Below are 21,145 nucleotides of genomic sequence, written 5' to 3'. Positions count from 1 at the left end.
TTTTTTGCCCCCCCCATTTCCCCACCCTCCATCCTCTCCACCCCCCCACCCCACCCCCTTCACTTTTTAATGAGTCACTGCATCCATTAAATGTGAGGATGGAGGGATGGCAGGGGAGTCACGAGGGCGAAGCTGCGCGCTCCGAGACAGAAAACTAAAATTTAAGAGCTGCAGAGAAAAGTTTTCATTTCTTTTTTAAAAAAAGCCGAACGTCGGAGTCCGTTAACGTTTCCCGTCACCGTGAGCCGTGAATATTTCTCTGCTGCTCCGACAGATGTTTGTGATTTGTCGCTCTGTCCAAGGACAAAGTTGTTATTTATTTATTTATTTGTTTATTTGCTTTTACGACAGAGTTCACTGAGCTGTGTGTGTGTGTGTGTGTGTGCGTGTGTGTGTGTGTGTGTGTGTGTGTGTGTGTGTGTGTGTGTGTGTGTGCGTGTGTGTGTGTGTGTGTGTGTGTGTGTGTGTTTGTATGGAGGCCTTGGCCTTGATGAAGTTCTTTAAAGCTGCTAATTGTATTTCATTCATATTTCATGGTCACAGGGGGCAGACGGTTTGCTGAAGGAGAATTGATAGATTATCGTGTGTATGCATTTCTAAACCATGGCCATGTGAAGCCGGTGGGTGTTTGTGTGACTGTGTGTCTTGCATTCGTCCATCATGACAGCTGGAGGTCACAGGGATTTTGTGTGTGTGTGTGTGTGTGTGTGTGTGTGTGTGTGTGTGTGTGTGTGTGTGTGTGTGTGTGTGTGTTAGTCAGAAATGTTTCAGATATTCTGGTTGAATCGAAGCAGCACAGAGTGTTAAACACCATTCAGACGCTTCGCTTCAGTGTGGTGTTGCGAGCTAAACTTCTGACCTCCCAGCGGAGTGGAAGGATCCATTCCCTTAAAAAAATATTGATAATAAAATAGTGCAAGTACAAAAAGTACAAATCATCGGTGGCAACTTCACGTGCAAACACCTTCATCCAACCCACGTCACATGACTGTGGAAACTTGTGTTTTGTTGTAACATGAAGGTCATCAGAATAATAATAAAACTATATTATAACAGTTAGAATTCAGCTTTGACGCATCACGAGGAGCAGAGCCGACATGATCTGTTACTGACTCACAACCTGTTTCAGCGGTCGAGGATGCAGGTTTCCATCACTTTTATAAAGGTGGTTGATCCCTGACACATAATCCAGGCAGGAAATACTGGGTGTCGAGTGAAATTCCACAGACTGTAGGAGCAAGTCAAAACAACAGAGAAATACCCCATAAAATCTGCAAGCCGTGCGGTTTCAGCGCGTGGTGTTTGGACAGCGAGAAGAACCGAAGCTCGCTGTATTTGACTGAGTCAGGACATTTTATTGAGCAGAATTGGCAGACGGAGGCCTGCGCTCTTCAGACCGTCCGTGTAGCTGTGGAGCAAACGGCAGGCAGCACATGTGAAACGACCGCAGCTCTGCCGGCCGGGTCCGTGCTGTTATCACCGACCGCGGAGCTGATGCGGTCTGAGCTGCGCTGGAACCGACGCGGGTTTACGACGCGGTGCTGTCGTTCTGGAGGAGAACTGAACTGCACGTTCGGTTGTAACTGCCAGAGCTCAGACTGATTCAAGCCACAGAGAGGCGATGGAATTCAGTATTTCACATGCTGGAGAGACGATGAGTGAGGACAAGCGACTCTAGCTGCGGGAGAAACGCTTGGTGCTTGAGTTTGAGGAGGAACATTTCAGTAGAGCAGCATTTAACCCTTTCTAAGGTCACTCCTCTGCTCTCGGGTTGCAAGTTTGAGCACTTTGAGCGCAGCTACCCCTGCAGCCAGCACCTCTGTGGCTCATTGTGAGATGCAAGCCCAGGTCAGAAACAAGCAGCGAACCCTCTGTTGCCGCTTCAGCCGCCTCGGTGGCCACCGGGTCACCGGCTGCAGACGTTCGACAGAAAGACGCAGACTGTTCAGCATCCAAGGCAGGACGGCGGCAGAACATGTGCGATGGCTTTTCAGGGGAATCGCACAGCCAACACAGGTGCGCACAGTCAAATGTGCAGATTCATGGAAGAAGAAGTGATCCCGAGGAGTTCGCTCCTTTCCTTTGGTGGGAAATAAAAGAGAGCGCTTTCCCAGCACTCAGCAAAGCGGCAGAGAGATAGCTTGGAACTTTTCCAGCCTGGCTGTTTAATAAGTCATCCACACAAATGCGTTTGAGTAGATTCTGCTACGTTTACATCGAGCGTCCACGCCGCCGTTTGCAGCTGCGGCCTCTGGAAACTGCTGACCCAGTTCCAGTGAAGGACTGCGTTGTAGTCCGGACGGGTGGAAACGGTGACGCAGACACCCGTGTGCGCTTGTTTGTCGGGTCCTTTTCAGTCGTGACGTGTCCTTCCCTGATTCGTCATGCCCCGATCATGTGACCCTTTTCTGCAGCATCAGCTGAAGACCAGCAGTAGTTCGACATGGACAGCAAATTACAGATGTTGCTGTTGTCTATATTAGCAGATGTGCAGTTAAACTCCAGAACGCATGTCCAGTGTGCATGAATGGTCACATGGTCATGTTTTCAGCCGTGTTGGTGTCGACAGAGATCATTTTCATTTCAAAATGAAGACTTATTGCTGTGAATGCAGACAAATAGGAGAAGAGACAATTTGCCAGAGGTGAAATCGACTTAAAGCTGAAAATCTTCCTGAACACCAATCTGTAGCACGAGTAAAAGGACAAGATGTATCTCTTGAAAGCACTAATGAAATATCAGAATCAGATAAGACTTCATTGATCCCGCGCAGAACAAACAGACGATGAAAACGATACAAAATAAAATCAACTATAGCAGCTAAATACATTTTATACAAAAGAGTATAAAATATACAGAACCCCTAAAACTTGCGCTCGATTTAATGCACTCGTTCATTTTTACAGACAGGAAGCAACAACAATAGACAGCCGGGCTCCGTTCATGACTGAATCTGATTTTAATATTTACCGTATTTTCCGCACTATATGGCACCTAAAAGCCTTTAATTTTCCCAAAAACCCACAGTGCGCCTTATAATCCGATGCACCTTTTATATGGATCAATATTGGTTAATTATGGCTATCGTAGTCAGGGGGCGTGGCCGAAGTGGAACTCAATATGGAGGAAGATGTTAATTTATTTCATATTTATGTCAGAATAACTTATTTTATTATTTAACCATGATTTCTTTAAATACTGGACTTTTTTTTTGACACAAACATTTTATTTAATTGTCCTGAACATTTAATAACGGCCGGTGTGTCTCATGAGATTTTTTTTTTTCTTCGAGCATTTGGAAGAAGTTCTGTTGTCGTGTGGCGTCATTGCCCGTCGTCGTGGAGACGTTGTTATCAGCTCACAGATCGGACGTTTGTCTCGCTCTCCTGACTGTTTGTGTCTCCGCCTACTTTTATTCAAACGTCAACGGAATCGCAGCTGAACGTGAAAGTGAAATTAAAGTGACGTCCAGCGGATGGAGAATGTCAGCTGATCGTAACGTGGCTGCTGATCGTGAAACTTTTGTTCTAAAACTAGAATCCACACCGAGGAATCGACTGCTGACATGAAGCTGAACGTCTGTACGAGTCGGTGTTTGGTCAGTTTTTTCTGCGGGGGTATTTTATGGTCCCATAGAGACCATAGAGAGGTGACAGGAAGTGAAGGATGGGAGCGGAGGGACGCCGCCGGACGCCAACCACACAGTCAGCGTCTTAAAGCACGAGACAGCAGGACGTCCTTATTAAACCAACTCTAAAAAAAATTAAAGTTGCCTGATGTGTTTCCAGAACGACTCTGAGAGAGAAGAAGGAATAAATAAAGCAAACTCGCTGGCCGAATTAGTTTTTCCTGAATTTTTTTATTTCTATTCTTTAAGGTTTCTTCCTGCCGGGAAGCCGCTCGTTTCCATTTATTTCCCTTCAGCGTGAAAATCAACTTTGTGAGACGTCTTGCTTCTGGGAGATAATCAGCCGCAGCGAGCGTCATATTGTGTCACAGTCATGTTTCCAGTGTGTGAATGAAAGTGCAAATTGATTTGAAAAGTCCATCAACACGGAATAATAATGGAACTAAATGCAGGTATTTGTTCTTCAGTGGCCTCAAGCAACTTTCAAGTGTGTGCAAGCCGATGTCACAACTAAACTGTAGTTGTGCAGCAGTTTTATACAGGAACTGCAGCTTCACATGCAGCCAGTGAGCGTTTTACATAGAAACATGCAAAAACAGGTAAAAAATCAATGTAAAAAAAGACGGAGAATAAAACCCACTTCATAATGACAATAAGGATGAACATAAAAATAAAGACGATGCATAAAAGGAGACAATAAAATAAGAACATCTTGGTAAAAACAAAGCAAATAAAGGATGAAAGTAAAAAAAATGATTAAGCATCAAATCACATCATAAAATAATGACATCTAGGTGAAAGTAAAGAACATAGGATGTATAAATTTCAAGAATTTAGTAAAAGGGTGAAGTGAAGAGAGAAGTCAGCTGCTTCCCTGATTATTATCATTATCAAATACACCAGTATTATTTCAATTAATGGATTAATTAATGGATTAATGGTAGTTAATTGTAGTTGTTTTTAGAGGCCAAAACCCAAAGATATTTAAACACCAACCTCCCACAGGAGGGGAGGTGTTGCACTGCTGCTGCTGAATGTAAAGCTCTGTTAGACCACAGATGATGGACAGGTAATTATCTACAGTCGGTAGAAATCATCGTTACGTCTGCCGGCGAGCTCGCGGCTCGCACACAGCTGACGGCAGGTCAGCGGCGGAGAGGGTGAACCAGAAGAGCGACGGGCGGATGAATGGAGCGATTCCCGTCGGCCGCATTCAGCTCCGCGGACTCGACCTTGAGATACTCGGCGATACGAGAGCTTGGCCGGCTCCGCTCGTCGAGAGCGGCGCTCCAATTATCCGGCCAATCACCCGAAACCTAAAACTCTCTCAAGGTTCTCTGCCAATGAAAAGCCAGCTTTGTTCTCATCAGCACATCAGCTCACCTCGCAGGATCCATCAGTCACTCAGCTCTGCTGCTCTCTGCCGCCATTTAACGCTTCCAAGTTAGCTAATGCTTAAAGTGCCATTTGGCCTTGGTCTGAGGTTCCCAACGTGGGGCGCCGGGACCCATTCAGGGCCACGACAGGGATTCCGTAGGGTCCTCAGTGAAATTAAATACACCCCTGCTGTTCTCTTTGAGTTCTTATTGGCATTTTTAAAGTAACAAGAAAAGTGTGTTCACACTCCTGATGACTCAAATTAAATCCAGTCCTGAATGAGGCTCTTACTGAAATCTTCTGTCTCATCTGGAGATTTAAGTCAGATGATAAAACTAGGAGCACAATCCAGATGGTTGTTACCTGTTACACTTTCCACTAAGTTTCAGGAATACCACCTGGAGTTGTATTTGGTGTCCTCTGTCCTCTGTCCTGCCCAGCACTTGTGTTTGTCGTGTACATAAGCTCAGACGTCATTTTTAGAGCTGGAAACTGGAATCAGGCTGGAGCTTCGTGGCGCTCGACCGTCTTAACGAAGGCGCCACGAGTGTAGAAACTGATTTCATGTATCGTGCATCATCAGGCCATGTCGTGTTGTAATGAGTGACGTTCAGCAGAGCAGCGATGAAGAGGGTTTCCGTATCTGGTTACTGAAGATGAGACTGCGTCGTCTAGGGAACAGATAGAATAATTGTATTTATGTGTTTTCTTGATGTGTTTTTCTCGTGTCTCCATCGTGTCAGTCAGCAGCTACATGTGATGAGAGTTCATCAGGTTTAGAGCTGTTTGTCCTGAGGAAAGTTGTAATGGGGTCATGAATGTTTATCCTCTTCAGAGCCTGAATGTGTTCAGGAAATTTAATCTCTCTGCTGCTGTTTAGACGTCTGGAAAGTTGGCATTCCGTCCTAAAGGTGGCGCTAGACGAGAGCACCCTTAGGGTCCAATAAGGGCTGAAGCATGGATCTCTAATTTCACGCCACGGTGATGGAGTAAAAGCATCATATTTGATTTTGTCGGTATCACCCAGACCCACTCAGCGCTCTGTTAGGACGGATTATCTTTCAGGAGGAAGTGATTTTTCTCTCCGACCGTTTCTGTCTGTAATTTCAGTCCCCTGTCAGTAATTCCTACAGACTGCAGCTACCAGTGAAAATCAGGCCTCTTTCCCCTCCCGTTAAAGGCCGGCTGAAATAACCCGAGGTAAAACCAGTCATGACGTGCTTTCGGTAGGTTTCGCAGAACTCTTATATAACAGGAGTGAGATTTGGATTTCTATAAGCTTAAGAGGAAGCTGCTGGAAATAGAGTGGCGCTCTCAGAAGAGCTGGGTCATACTACCAGCTGTGTTAATGATGCATTAGCACCACGAGGTGCCCACACAAAGGCATCCTTTGATCAATCATTTAGCATCCCCCACACACACTTACATCGAAACACACACACACACACATGCATCTGGCAGTTTCTGTGCATGATGACTGTGTGCCTGAGGAGGAGGGGGGGGGGGGTCACGGGGACTCCAAAACCGGGACGCTTTTAGTTTCCAAGCGACGTGGCCTGTAAAGAAATCGGCCTCGTAACCTTCAGCCGCTCCTTCGGCCTGGTCGTCATTCCCGTTCATCCGTTCACGTCTCCTGGTTGTGACACGGCTGTCTGATGAGCGAATGAGCGATGAAGCTGCCTGTGATGCTTCGCCACGTTTTGTGCTTCACAATAAATGCATTTTAACGGAAAAGGAGCAGACCTTTACTGTGAAACAGGAAGTGCTGACATCCAGGGTGTCACTGTTCATGCTAGGTGGGTTGCGGTTGCGTTGTGAATCATTGCGTTTCATTTTAATGCATGATTAATAAAGCCTGACGGAGGCGGCCGGCTCGGAGACGAGTGATCTTACATCTCAGTGAGAATAAAGTTGGAGCCGCTGCAGTTAAAAACATGACAAAGGAGCCGGATTGTTAGCAGGTTTTGGCTTGTGGGGAAAACGGAGCCACACACAGCTGAAGTGGTTTTGTGACGCGATTAAAAACATGTAATTACATTCAGCGAGGCCTCGTCCTCCCTGATCCGTCTGTTCTGTCTCTGCACGCGGCTCCAGAGGCCCGAACACGCTCGCCGCGCTCTGACTCGCAGTTCCACAAACCTTAGAATTAGAATTTGCTCGCGTCTAAAGGGCTGTGTTTGAACGAGTGAAGCCTCGGGTCACCTTACACGTGGAGCGGTGGGGGGGGGGGTTGGATCCGCAGCATAAGACGACACCCTGAGAGAAAATGTCCGATCAGCTGAATCAGCCGAAATCTCTGGCCTCCCTAACTCGGAGCACGACACGAGCGTCGGTGGAGTTTGTTTTCGGTGGATCCTTTTCTGTGTGGGAGTGTGCGCCGCCTCCTCCCCTGCGAGCCCCCGTCCACCCCAGTTTGCCCTTGTTCCAGTAAAACGTCTTTAACCCCTCCTATTAGCACAATTGGCTGCTTCCGATCTTCCTGTCGTCCTCCTAATTTGTCATTTCATTTCCCAGGATATTTCCTCATTACCTTCTTTTCCGTCTCCGAATTGTTTCGCGGCTTCCTCGACACCCTTTTCTCTCCGGTTTGCCCTCGTTCACCTCCGCTAACCGAGCCGCCTGCGGTGGCGTCGGATAGATGGATGGATACAGTTTGTGGTTAGGCCGATGCTGTGCTTTGCCCTTGACGGAGGAGAAAATCTGATCTGTTTTTCCTCATCGCTGTCTGTGCAACCTGCAGTGAACCCTGCCTCACCCGGGCCGATCCACTCCGGTTACCGTGGTGTCGCTTTCAGCGGGGAGTGTCGGTGTCCCGTCCCGGTCTAGGGTTCGGCCCCCCGAGGATTCAGAGGAGGGGAATCCTGGGGGAAAGCAACAATTATCAAATAAAAGGTTTCTGAATGTCGGATCTGTGTGGAATTATTGGTGCTGGCCTTGAATAATCATGTCAGTGGCTCGTTTGTCTTTCGGCTGAGGAGCTGATCTCACCTGCCTCTCGCAAGGAAAATCTGCTGCTTCTCGCAATTTGCAGATCACTGTTATCGCTGCCGCATAATTACGGAGCACTAGCGTGCTCCGAACAATCCCCTGCACACAAATACTGTACAAGTAATTACAAGGATGCGTGGAGGCGAGCCGAGCCCGACGAAATGGGACGCAGCCAAGCGGCGTATGACTCGGCTCGTCAGAAGTTGGCCCGGAGTCCTCGAGGCCGATCCAGTGATGCAGCAAAACATGACACTGTTGTAGTTTTCTTTTTCCTTCTCTTTCTGTCTGGAGCTGGCAGAGGCAGCGCTGCTCCTCGTCGACACGCAGCGAGGCCGTCGACGCGCTTCGGCCCGCAGCTCCGTCTGCCTCCACACTTCTGATTTTCCATCATCCAATCTGTTTTCTCCATCTTTCTCTGTGCATTCAGACTCCCTCCATCTCTCTGTTTGTCTCATTTCTGTCCCTCCTCCTCCTCCACGCTCTCTTTGCTGCTGATGAGCGGGACTCTTTTGCTCCCTCCACCTCTTCCTATACATCCACCCTCGGCTCTCCTCTCTTCAGCTCCTCCTACACTCTTTTTTTTCTTCCTGTTGTTTGATCTCTCTTTTCCCATCTGCCTCTCTGTCTTTTTCCACTTCACCTCTGGCAGCAGCTCCGTCTCTGGCAAAGCGTTTTTAAGCAAACCGACATGTACAGAAGTCGAACATGTGAATGGAAACTGCGCTGTTCGTTCGGGCTGTTTCCATCCTCTGTGAATCCAGAAATGTTTGTTTCAGAAATCAGTTGATTGGACGATTTCCTGGAGCTCAAACTCTTTAAAGAGCAACTTTAAAAACAAGAGATGCATATGCAATGATGTTACCAGAGGGGGTGTGTAATACCTGGATTTCCACCACCTGTCGAGGGATGCAATAAAACCACGCCCCTGAGAGTTCAGTCCACCTCTTTGATGTCCTGAAAGATTGGAGAGAGCGTTTGTCTTGTACTTTGGGCCTGTGGACAGATTTCATTTCCTCCTGGTCTTGAGGAGTATTTCTGGATTTTCTCTGGACAAAGTTTGTACAATAGTGACTCTTTAAATAGCTTTTTTTTTTTTGGCCCAGGCCCTAAAATACTGATTTTAAATGATTTAACACCACGAGAAGTAAGATATCCTCGGAATCAGTGAACGTTTGGCACCTTCTTGTGTTCCTCTTGTGCCGATATAATACCTGAGATTAGAAGTGTTTCAGTTTGAGGATTAGAAACCTCTTTTTCCAATTAACAAAATATCCCAGACTAAAAGTCTGCTGCTGCATCGATCCTGAGGTCTTTCTTCCGGGCTCATGTCGTAAAACATTTGATGCCGACTTGACGGTTTTGGATGCAGCTTCGAGGCCTTCGCCGTCCCTCTCGTTTCCTCGTAAAGGCCTGACCCAGGACCCGGTAACGACCTGGACCAGCTCCAACATGGTATCCGGCTTAATGAGGTCGTGTAGGTCCTGTTGGATTGCTGCAGGTTTCTGGCCTGAGACGGAGGGTGTGAACTGTAAAGTGCACAGTTTCTGCTGTTTTTCACTACAGCTGCTTGTTTTTGATGGAGCGCCATGCTGCTGCCAGCGCTGGGGCTCTCTCTGGATTTGGTCCACTATACCTGTCCTCATTGGGTTTGACTGCCTTCAGGCCTCTTTAGGATCAGGTCCTGGTAGGTGTGTAACATTTTGAACTTGGTTCCCAACAAGTTTTGAAGTTCAGTAATCAAACGTAACAGTTATTCTCTGTCAATCGATCAATCGACGTATTGTCTCTCAGCTCTGCTCTGGCTTTGCTGCTCGGGGAGTCTCATCAGATGAAGCGAGCAGTAAACAGCCATGTAAATGCATGAGATTTATAATAACATAGGATTAGTTCAGTCTCATTGCACAGTGCAGCGATTCAAACAGGACCGTGGATCCTGTGAAGCCGTAAAACATGTCTCCTGCGCAGGCGGCGAGAAGCCGATCAAGAGAGCAGGAAATATGTCCAACATTAAGTGACACTTGGGACAAATAACAGCTTGGCCAATACTAATTAAGTGTTGAACTTCTCTCAATTTTTCTGGCAAATGTGTTTTTCTCCCAAATGACTGGGACACCTTTTCAAAGCTTCAACTTTGCCGATGCACAAAAGCCTCATTTTATCGTGTTATTAGTGATATTTCAGCGCTCTTCCTCCTCTCCTCTCCTCTCCTCTCCTCTCCTCTCCTCTCCCTCGTCCTCTTCATCTGCTTTCCATTCTGCCTCTTGTCCTCTTTTTTTCCTCGCTCTCTGTTTATCTTTCCTCTCGTTGTCTCCTTTTTTCAGCCTCTTTAAACTCTGTCGTCCCTTTCCCCTCCTCCCTCTTTATGCGCTCCTCTCCCTCGTCTTCCTCTTTCTTTCCCTCTTTCTCTGTCTTCTCTCTCTTTCTGTCTGCCAGGCCATGGCCTAGTTAAAACGTCTTCTGCTTTGTGCCTGTTCTCTTTCATCAGCTGGAAGTTTTTACACTCTCCTCCTGCCTCTCATTCTCTTTTAATATCGCTCTGTCTCCCTTCTACCTGCCTTCTCCTTTTGTCCTCCTTTTATTTTCACCCTTCTCCCTCTCTTCCCGTATTTATTCATACATTTCTCCCCCCTCTCTCTCTCCATCTGTTTTTACCTCGCTCTCTCAGTTCCATTGTGTGGATGATAGCTGTCAGGAGATCTCATCACTGAGTCTCTCTTATTACATGATTACAGGGTAATTATCCTGTGAAGTTGTCTTTGCCCGAATCTATGAAAGACGCTTAATGTCTTTTTAATGGGGTTTGGAGTTTGGAGACTTTTTTTTGGCTTTTGTAGTTACTGTGGACTCTTCCATTTATTGCACTTACATGTGATTGGCCTGGAACAGCGTGCCCTGATTAAGTGGCACTTGGAACCGTCGTGATTTTCGGGCGCGTCGTCTCGCTCCGAGTCTTCAGCCGGACCGGCTTTATTTTTAACTTCTGGCCTCGGCTTTGTCAGCAAACGCCGTCATCTGTCAGCGTCTGATTAAGACGGACCTGATGAAGCTCCTGTGATGTTCGGGGCGATGACGGGGACGGCGGGCGAGCAGAATGTCACGTTGCTCATCAAACCCAAACCTCCATCTTTGATGTTGAGTCGCGTAACGACCCGAACGAGTCCGGAGAGGACATTTGTGTGATTATGGACATCATCGATATCTGTTTCTCCCCCAGACATGAGATAAATGTCGTCGATACGGCATCACATTTCCAGCAGACACTTCTGCAGCCTGATATTATGGTCTGTTACACAACTGTACTTCAAGGTGAATGTAGTTCTGGTTTTGTTTTCTGTTGATTCATATTTTATTCACTTATATGCATTATGTGTATTTATTCTTACAGATGCCATTGATTGGCTGCAGCTACTGATTATTTTCATTATTGATTAATCTCTCTTATTTGTCCATTTTTTAATTAATAGATGAATCGACAAGTCTATAAAATTAGTAAAGAATCAAAACGTGCCCAAAGTGACGTCTTTAGATTCATTGTTTTGTCTGATCAGGAGCTATAAAACTGATCGTTTTCCTTCGTTTTCCTCTAACTCATCGCTGTTTTATAGAAGCTGGTTTGACCAAGGCAATTTTATTGGTTAATGGAAATCATCTGTAAACTATCCTTCCTCAGTATACATCTTTGTCACAATTTTTTTTCAAATCAATTGTAAGAGCCATTTAATGGGGAATTTATAGAGTATAATAATTTAGTTAAAAAATGTATAAATATGCTTAATTTAATTCATGATGTGTATTATATTTCATAGGAATACATAACAGTTAATTCTAAAAGAACCTTTTACTGTGAAATGTAATTTTGGCTTCCATCACGTAATGGTTCATACGTCTTTTTTAATATTGCATGAACGTCAAGGCAGATTGCAGCTGGTTGGAAGGAAGCAACACAGTTTTTTGACCGTACTGAAACTACAGAAACGATTTGTAACCCTTTTATTTTCTGTAAAATGTGTATATACGTTCTTTAAGTAAAAAGCACAAAAGGAAGACTTGGTTTCAGTCGAGTGATTCAAATACTGGTTGTAGACAAGCTGCAAAGGTGACACATGAACTCACACACAGAGTGCCACTACATCAGTGAGTCAAACTAAATGAATCATTGACAGAAATGTTTAGATTTATTTTTCTGTGAAAATTAAAATCATCCTTTTGTGTCTCAAATACTTGATATCTGCCTCTAAAATCCACGATCGGTCAGGTTTTAATCTGCTGGTATCAGAATCTGAAGGTTTTTTGGAACGTTGATGTTGCCACTGTGAACGAAATCTGATCAAATCCTCGTCCAGCTCTGATGATGCAGTTTTTGAGTGTTAATCTTTACGAGCTTTGTTGCTTTTTCAGTTATAAATATTTAATGTTGAAGAGAAATACTTAAGATTTGAAGTTCAGGGGCTTTAAATTTATTACTTCATGTCTTTGAAGGACCAAAGCTGTGCATGTGTTTTCAGTACAAGTGACCCCAGTAAGAATAAATCTCTGTTGATGTTTTATCCTTGATCTCACATCGCTCGAATGAATAGATGTTTCAACCAAAAGTGTTCATAAAAGTGCAATTTATCTGTTTTTCTCCCTTCTGTTGTTGCCCATCATGCATTTTCTTCATTCTTTGTCTTATTCCGGAGCACATCACATCACATTCAAACAGTATCAACATGACTTCTCTGTTTTTCTAACATGTATTTTTCTCAGCTTTTAGTTTTCCCCAAGTGACTGAATCGCAGCTCACTGAACACAAACAGTATTAACATGTAATTTTCTCTCTCTCTGTTTGTCTCCGTGCAGCTCGAGCGCCGCTGCTGTCTGTGATGCCCTCCCATGACGCCCAGGTCGGTAGCTGACACTGCCGGTGAGCGGGAGACGCCACTGCACGACCGGTCCTGGGCCAGCGCCTTCAGCCGGTTCTCGCCCTCCCTCTCGCACGCTGGAAACTCCACCTCCACCCGCCTACCAGCATCCACAGCCATCAGCTCTGACCCGCCCCAGTGAAGTCCCCTCAAAAAGTGACACGCTGACGTCCTCGGCCAGCACCAGCAGCAGCAGCAGCAGCCAAAAACCACGGTATCTTCAACGCAATCAGCGACACCAGCACCACCACTATCACCACCAGCAGCACCAGCCATCATGTCCAGTCGTAGAAAGTCCTCCACGCCCTGCATGGTCCGGGTCATCAGCGACCTGCCTGAAGAGCAAGATGACCCCGAGGAAGTAATGGACATGGAAATACAGGCAGACAACGATTTGACAGAAAAAGAACAGTCAGAGTCATTTGAATCTGCAGAAAAGAGTCAAGACCCCCAGCAGGAGAATCCAGAGAATCCAGACCAGCAGACGTTTCCAAAACCAGTGGAAAACCAGAATCCTGAGCCATTAGAACAAGAGGAGCAGCTGGGGAAAGGAGACCAACCCCCTGTCATTGAAGATGTAGAAGCCAGAGAGGAGAAGGACAGGGAAGGGGCTGAATCTGACCCAGCATCCCAGAAAAAGCAGCCCAGAGGCTACGAGTGCAAATACTGCCCGTTTTCAACGCAGAACCTGAATGACTTTAAAGAGCACGTGGACTCCAGCCACCCTAACGTCATTCTGAATCCGTTGTACCTCTGTGCTGTTTGCAACTTCAACACCAAGAAGTTTGACTCGCTCACAGAGCACAACGAGAGCCACCACCCGGGCGAGACGAACTTCAAGTTCAAGAGGATAAAAATGAACAATCAGACTATCTTAGAGCAGACAATCGAAGGCAAGGACAATTCAGTTGAATGCGACGTGACAAATGAACAGGGTGAAAGCAACAGCAGTTCTGTATTTCCACCTTGCATATCTACCACAGTGAAAACCCCAGAAAATATCCAGTCCCTCTATCAAGGGAGCGACCTGAAAAGCCAGCTGGATGGCCTGATCCAGAAGGATCAGATCACAGCAGTGAACATCAACGGAACGGTCATCATCCCTGAACCCACCATCCTCCAAGGGCTCTCCCATGTCACCCCGATGCTCCAGCGCCCGCCCAACTTTAACTCTGTACCAAAAATAGCTGTTCCCTTGAACACCACCAAATATAACCCTTCTTTAGATGACAACTTGACGTTGATCACCTCCTTTAACAAGTTTCCTTACCCGACACATGCAGAGCTGTCCTGGCTGACGGCTGCCTCCAAACACCCGGAGGAACAGATTAAAGTCTGGTTTACCACCCAGCGGCTGAAGCAAGGCATAACCTGGTCCCCAGAGGAGGTGGAAGAAGCCAGGAAAAAGATGTTCAATGGCTGTATCCCTCCTGCTCATCATACGTTCACCGTCCTGCCTACGAGCCCCATCTCCCAGCCATCTGTAAAATCCTCCCAGCAGCCCCTTGTCCACACTACAGTCAGGCATCCAAGTCATGTACGCACAACTGCGTCCAATGGGTTAAGTTTAGTCGCCACTACAAACTCTCCTGCTGGAATTGCCACAGGCTCTAGCCTCACCCTTAAACGAACACACCTTACAACAGTGTTTGGCCCCGAATCTAAGCGGCCAATCATGGCAGTTGCCCCCCATTCTGGCGACCCTAAAGACAAGGTCCTTATGGCGCCTCCTCCACCCCCTCCTCCCCAGAAAGACCGTCTCCCAATGGCTCCACCTCCTGTTCCCATGGAGATGAAGAGACCTGTAGCAGTTCCTCTGGTCACCACAGAGATGAAGAGGTCATCCGCTACTGTGCCTTTAATGCCACCGCCATCATCATCACCATCTTCCTTGTCCAAAGGGAAGATTTCCTCTACGTTAGGAAACCCCAAAACAAAGCCGGTGGTGTCGCTGCACTCCATAGTCTTTCCAGAGTCTTTAACGAGGCCAATGATAGCTCCTCCACCTATCTTTGCCCCGCAATATAAAAGTACATTACTTATTCCTCTAGCTTCGTCCATCACTTCCAAAGAAAAGCACCCGAATACCCATGCTATGCCAGCTGCTGATTTGAAGCTGCCAAATTCCCCTCCACTTATTACCCCACAGATTAGGAGGCCAACCATTATCCAGTCCATTCGCGCTCCAGCCAAAGCCTCCTCCCAGATTCCAGGGTTCCCCTTGGATAGCAAGAAGCTAAAAGAGCAGCAGGGAGTGGAGCTGAAAGCCAGCTACCTCAGAGGAGACAAGGTACTCACTCCTCTGGCAGAGGCCAATGGGACATCTCGCACAGACGGCAAATGGCCCCACGATCAAACCCTCGCTCACAACAATGGAGTCAAACATTTGGATGGTATTGAGTTGCCAGCAGCACCAAAACTAGACTTTCAGCAGAAGTCCTCGGTGCTGACCCAATTCCCCTTGCTGGAAAGGATGAAAGGAAAGACAGCTGAACAGCTGAAGATCTTGGAGGAGAACTTCCTGAGGAACAGCTTTCCCACACAAAGCGAGGTGGACAATCTGGCGGGCACCACCCGCCTGTCTCACCAGGAAATCGACAGCTGGTTTGTGGAGCGCCGTGCACTACGCGATAACCTGGAACAAGCCCTTCTCAACTCCATGGGTACTAAGAGAATGGGCCCCGGTGGCATCACTGCTATCACTAAGAAAGGACTAAATCAACAGCAACACCAAACTCTACAGCTGAATGGGATTCACAAGCCAAGCACCGGCATGGGGCACCTTAAAAGCCCTCTTCCACCCTCGCACGCCATGCCCATCATTGCTCCTGGCACCGTTGCCTCCTCCATCCCCCACCCGAATTCCTGCTCAGTGCCTCCTGATAGCCGATCCCTGGCACTCCTCAAGGACGATTTTGCTCAAACGCGGTGGCCTTCCCCTGAGGAGTTCAGCCAGCTGGAGGGTCGGACAGGACTGGCTCGCGCCGACCTCACCCGCTGGTTCAATGACAGCCGGCTGCAGAGCGGCAGCATGGAGCTGACGGAACTTTTTCACAACAATGGAGTGAATGGAGGGCAGGGGCCGCCCGTGTGCTCTCCTGAAAACGCTCCCCCCAGCATCATCCGGCACTGTCAGGAAGGAGTCCTGACAAACAACAGCAACAGTAAGGTGCTGGAGGTTGAGCTGGGCTGGCTAATGGAGCAGCGCGCTAACAGTCTCACCAGTCAACAGCACGATGAGCTCCAAGATGGTTTTGCTGGCAGGTACTGTATCCAAATGGTGTCGAAAGTGTCTTTTTAATGTGTTTTACTGTTCAAAGATGTGGATTTATGAAGACATTTTAAATTTTAGTGGGTGGCAATCCTCTTCCATTGTTAGTCACATGTGGTCTGTTAAGACGACAGAGTCCAGTACTTAAATACGATCTGGAGATTTTTCTTGTCATGGCACCTCAAGCCATTCAACCCCCAATACAACATGCATATACGTACACAGATGCTTCTTGGTTTTAGCGATTGCATATCTAACATCATTAGATTAGATTAGATTAGATTAGATCAGATAATGCACAGTCCTGTCAGTCCGTGTTGAGGGCTGTGATGTATCATTCCTGCTAGACTGTGTTGGGGGCTGAGATGTCTCAGGTCTCCTTGAGTTCTGTTTACAGTGTCAGATCTTTCCATCGCTGCTCTGACAGCAGTTCTTTTTGACAGTGAGTTTGATATTTATCGCTGATTTTCTTCTTTTTTTTACATGTTTAAAAAAGGAACACAACACCTACTTAATATAAATGTCACACACGTTTTTTTTATCTTGTGAAACTTTATTTGAAACACACAGTAAATGAACTATGATATGATGAATCTCGTGGCATCCTTGACCTGTCCTCAAGAGACAAGGATAATATAATAATAATAATAATAATAATAATAATAATAAATAATAATAATATTTATTTATATAGCACCTTACAACATCAGACAGATGATCAAAGCGCTTTACAGAGAAATTACAAAAGATACAAAGCAAAAAAAAAAAAAAAACAGATCAAAGGGTAAAAGTTACACAATATTAAAAGCCAGTCTAAATAAATGAGTTTTAAGATGTGATTTAAAAAGTGCCAAGTCATTAATAGAATGCAATTCAGGGGGTAGCACGATCTCCCCACTGTTTAAAATTAGAAAAAGGAACCTCCAACAGGGGCTGTTCTGAGGGCCGGGGGGCTCTACAGTGTTGTCTAAGCTTTATACGATCAGACAGATACTCTGGAGCAAGACCGTGGACAGCTTTAAAAACAAACATTATCAATTTAAAAATGATCCTAAATTTAACTGGGAGCCAATGTAGTGCAAGAAGAATGGGAGTGATGTCACTGTAACGGGGGGTGTTGGTTGCTGCAGCATTTTGTTACCAATTGAAGGCGAGAGAGAGACGATTGCTTGATGCCGAAGTACAAGGAATTACAGTAATGTAACCTAGGACTGATAAAAGCATGGATAGCCTTTTTAAGATCGTTCCTGCTGAGGAAGGGCTTAACTTTAGTTAAAAGACGTAGTTGGAAGAAACTCAGCTTCACTACAGAGTCAATCTGCTGGTCAAAACGTAGACCAGGGTCCAAAATAACTCCCGAGTTCCTTACAGCAGGTTAAAAAAAAAAATAAAATAAAATAAGGATAAGGAACTAGTGCACTAGGATTAAAATTTTGTGCAACTCAATACCCCAACTTCACCACATCCTGTTACTCAATTACACAAGTTGTAGCTACTAGTCACAATAACACAAAGTATGTGAGAAGCTCATAAAAATTATGATTCATTGTCACACGTTAAACCACAGAACAGTATATAAAGTAGTTACAGTTGGCTCCAGCTACAGCATACAGTCAATCTTACACATTGATGAATCAGTAATTCAACACTCTGCCATTCCTTGTAATTAGAGACCACACCCAGACTGGAAACCATGTTTGTTCTGACATCTAGCTGCACCCTCTGTCAACATCCTGTGCAGTACGTCACCTTACAATGCACCACAGTGCAGCGCTGCATCAGGATCAGAAAGAGACCAACCGCACCTGGCGGGAGCGAACATGCAATAACCCTCCTCGTCCACACGAGGCGTCGTGTGGATGTTTGCTGCTGACACTTCTGCTTCGGTCAAAGTTGAAAGGCAGGACTTGTGAATCAAGTTCTGTCTTATTGCTCTAGTTGTACATTTACATCAAGGATGTGAATAATTTGGCTGAGGAACGCAGCAAGTCGCATAGTGTCGTGAATCCTGTATCACCATCTCCTTTTTCATGTCTGATATAGAACAGTGTGTGTGACCGACACCTGAGCACATCAGTGTAGTTTTATTTGTATAATTCAAAATCCCACCAATCACAAAATCCGGTCGACAGAAGACGTCCTCCTCTGTCCTCGCTTCCTGTCTCCAGGACTTTGTGTTAGCTGAACTGGTTTCACCGTCTTTAGCCACTCACACCTTCTGTGGTGACCTGAGCGTCCAAAATACATCTGTGCTTCCCCAGGAGGAGCTCGCGCTGCTGTTGTCTCGTTGCCGCATTAACATTGTTCTCAGGCCGTTAACATACAAATCTACGGGACTTTATTTAGTCTGCCTTCCTCTCCAGGAGCTTGGGACATCTTTGGCCAAATAACGGCACCATTAGGTGGGAAACCAATATCTCCACAATAATTTGGGCAAGAGCTTTATTCGTCCCTCGAGCCAGCTCTGGTTCAGGCTCCGTCTTTGAAATGCACCGGTACGAACCGGCACTAACGGCACGTTGAGACGCTTCTGGCTCTTGTCGGTTTTATAAACTCTAAACAACAAAGCTCAGTCAGTGATGAAGAAAATCTGTTAAAGCTGCCAGAGACGACGTCAGCGGGGGTTCAGGTCGGGACGATTCGCTCCTCATAAGAGCTGACAGTTAAAAATGATCTTTTTAATTTCGTGAAGTGAAATCTGATTATTCTTTGCATAAATTGGAGCCCCGACATGAAGTTTGTGCCAGTTTTCATCAGAGTGTCTGACGGTCTCGTCATCTGCGATCTCGATTGTTCCGGCTGATTTACGACCTCGGAGTTCACACCGCATGAAGAAGAGCTTCGTCCTTCAGAATGAAACTGTTCGGGTTGTTTCTCCTAATTGTAATTAAAAAATGTCCCACTTATGACCCACTTTTGTTAAATCTGATTGTGAGGAAGCACTCAGTCACTCAGATATTGAGAAATGATTGACAGCTCCGAAACAAATATCTTTAAAAAACAGATTTTTTTTGTCAGCCTGCTGATTCTTCGTCCTGCTCCTTCATCTGTGACACGTTTGTTGTTTTTATTTAGCAAAAACAGAAAGTTTAGCGGATCGGCTGAAGCTGCAGAGACAGTTCGCTTCATTCTCCGTCGTGTGTTTCAGATAAACTGAAGAGTAAAAATAAAGACAATAAGGAAACTGACGTTGACGTTTAAATAATTATTCAGCAGCTTCAGTTCTTGCGCTGTGGCTAAACTCTGACAAATTAAATTTAAACACGATAAGAGCTGCGAACCAGGAGTGAAAAAACGAGAAAAAAACGTTAAGTTAAGTAAAATAAAGGAAACGTCTTCGGTTGAATCCATCAACGAGCACGAGGAGGCTTTGGTGCATCTGTTTGTTGAGACTGTCTCCATGACTGTGAGGCAGTTTCCTTCTCAAAGTGTTTGTATTTAATATCTACGGCCCCCGACTAGCAGCCAACACAGAATATACATATATTAAAAAAACTGAAACTACTAAAAACTGATGAAGACAAACTGTATTAACTCTGGAACAGTTTTATATACGTTCATGCTTTTCACTAAAACACGCCGTCCGCGTCCTCGAGGTCTAACAAACATGCTGAGTTCTGGTGAAGTCTGATGGAAATGTGCGTCTCTGTGCAGTCGTGGTGAGACAGGAAACAGCTGCCGGCGCGCTCTGGATCAGATTCAGGGGTCGGTCGTCGGTCGGTGAGTATCAGCGCGCCTGATCTGAACGCTGTTCTCCGCAGACTGAGGCAGCAGAACGCGGCGGAGCTGAAGAACGGGGGGCAGAACGGGGGAGTCGTGGGAGCGGCGCGGGAGGTGTTCGGGAGCTGGCTGCAGGATGGACAGTCGAGGAGAGGACGGGAGCTGCTCCTGGACAGAGAGAGGAAGATGGCGGAGGACGCGTCCGGGAGGCTGACTGGATAAACGGTGAGCGGGGTTCGGTCGGCGTGCTTCGTCCGCACGCCGCCCTTCCTCTCCTGATCTTCGCTCAGATGTTTTTCTGCTTCCTGATGTCGGTAAAGCTGTCGTTCAGTCGTTCGAGTGACGAAGGCCCTGAACTCCCCGAGCGCAGACAATGCTCTGAAAGCTGCATTCATGTGAAAAATAAAATATTTTTTTACATGTTAAAAGAGCAACGTCTTTTAATTAGACCTGCATCTGAATTACATCCTCTATCAATACAAGCGTTAATTATTTCTCAGTTACATGATTAATCGCTCATTCTATAAAACGTCAGAAATGACAAACGGCCTCCTTTCAGCCGATTAAATGAAGTATGAACGAGGTTTTTCAGCCGAGCGTCTCTGATTCGACGAGTGCGAGCAGCGAAAGAAGCAGTGGGGGGCATTAAAGATGACCTGCGGAGTCTTTTTTACGTTTACGTCCATCGATGTGTCGCGAGAGCTGCATGCTGGACGCAAAGATGGCGTCAGTTTGTCATGCCGGATCCAAAATCTTCGTGCTTTGAAACTGCAGCATGCAAAGTGAATCGGCTTTGTTTGCTCCTGCACAGGAGGAAAAGTCAAACTGACACTTAAATTTCTAGAAAAAGATTTGACGTTGGTTCCAGTGCAGTTCTAAACTTTTCCAACCGTAGCTCCGCCCCCGCTGCTGCCACTCGGTACGTTCACGTTCTTAATATTCGACCATAACGAGGCCAGAAAGTGTGAAACCTGCAGGCTGCTCGGCATGATGAATGTGCGGCTGCGGGTCTGTAGAAGGGGAGTGTAGTAGGGGAGTGATTTAAGGCCCCGATGGTCCCCCGTGTCTCCCCTCCACTCCACAGTCCGTCAGTGCTGAAGCCAACACCTCGATCCCGGGCAGCAAACAAAGCCTCCGCAGCCACTCGCCGTCTGTGTGTGTAGCTGTGTGAGTTTTGGCTACAACTGCTCCGCAACAAACACCAACTTCAGGAAAATTTAGGGGAAAAAAAACCTTATTGGAGGCCGAAAATAGCAGCAG

At 46.3% G+C, this 21,145-nt stretch overlaps 1 protein-coding gene across 2 annotated transcripts in view; it reads left to right on the top strand.

Annotated features, from left to right (window-relative positions):
- LOC121620146 (zinc fingers and homeoboxes protein 2-like) overlaps positions 1 to 21,145 on the top strand; it is a 102,659-nt gene that overhangs the window by 70,544 nt on the left and 10,970 nt on the right. The window contains exons 3-4 of one of the 2 annotated variants that reach the window (XM_041956099.1): positions 12,833 to 16,158; positions 19,927 to 20,110. In XM_041956099.1, coding sequence (XP_041812033.1) covers positions 13,172 to 16,158; positions 19,927 to 20,107 — 3,168 coding nt within the window. In that variant the 5' untranslated portion in view covers positions 12,833 to 13,171 and the 3' untranslated portion in view covers positions 20,108 to 20,110. The remainder of the gene's footprint in view (positions 1 to 12,832; positions 16,159 to 19,926; positions 20,111 to 21,145) is intronic. The other variant, XM_041956100.1, reaches the window with a different exon arrangement.

Source organism: Chelmon rostratus, chromosome 16 (assembly GCF_017976325.1).
Source record: "Chelmon rostratus isolate fCheRos1 chromosome 16, fCheRos1.pri, whole genome shotgun sequence".
In the NCBI taxonomy this organism is placed as follows: domain Eukaryota; kingdom Metazoa; phylum Chordata; class Actinopteri; order Chaetodontiformes; family Chaetodontidae; genus Chelmon; species Chelmon rostratus.
Note: the sequence above shows the minus strand (reverse complement) of the source record. Positions and strands in the feature narration are given on the sequence as shown.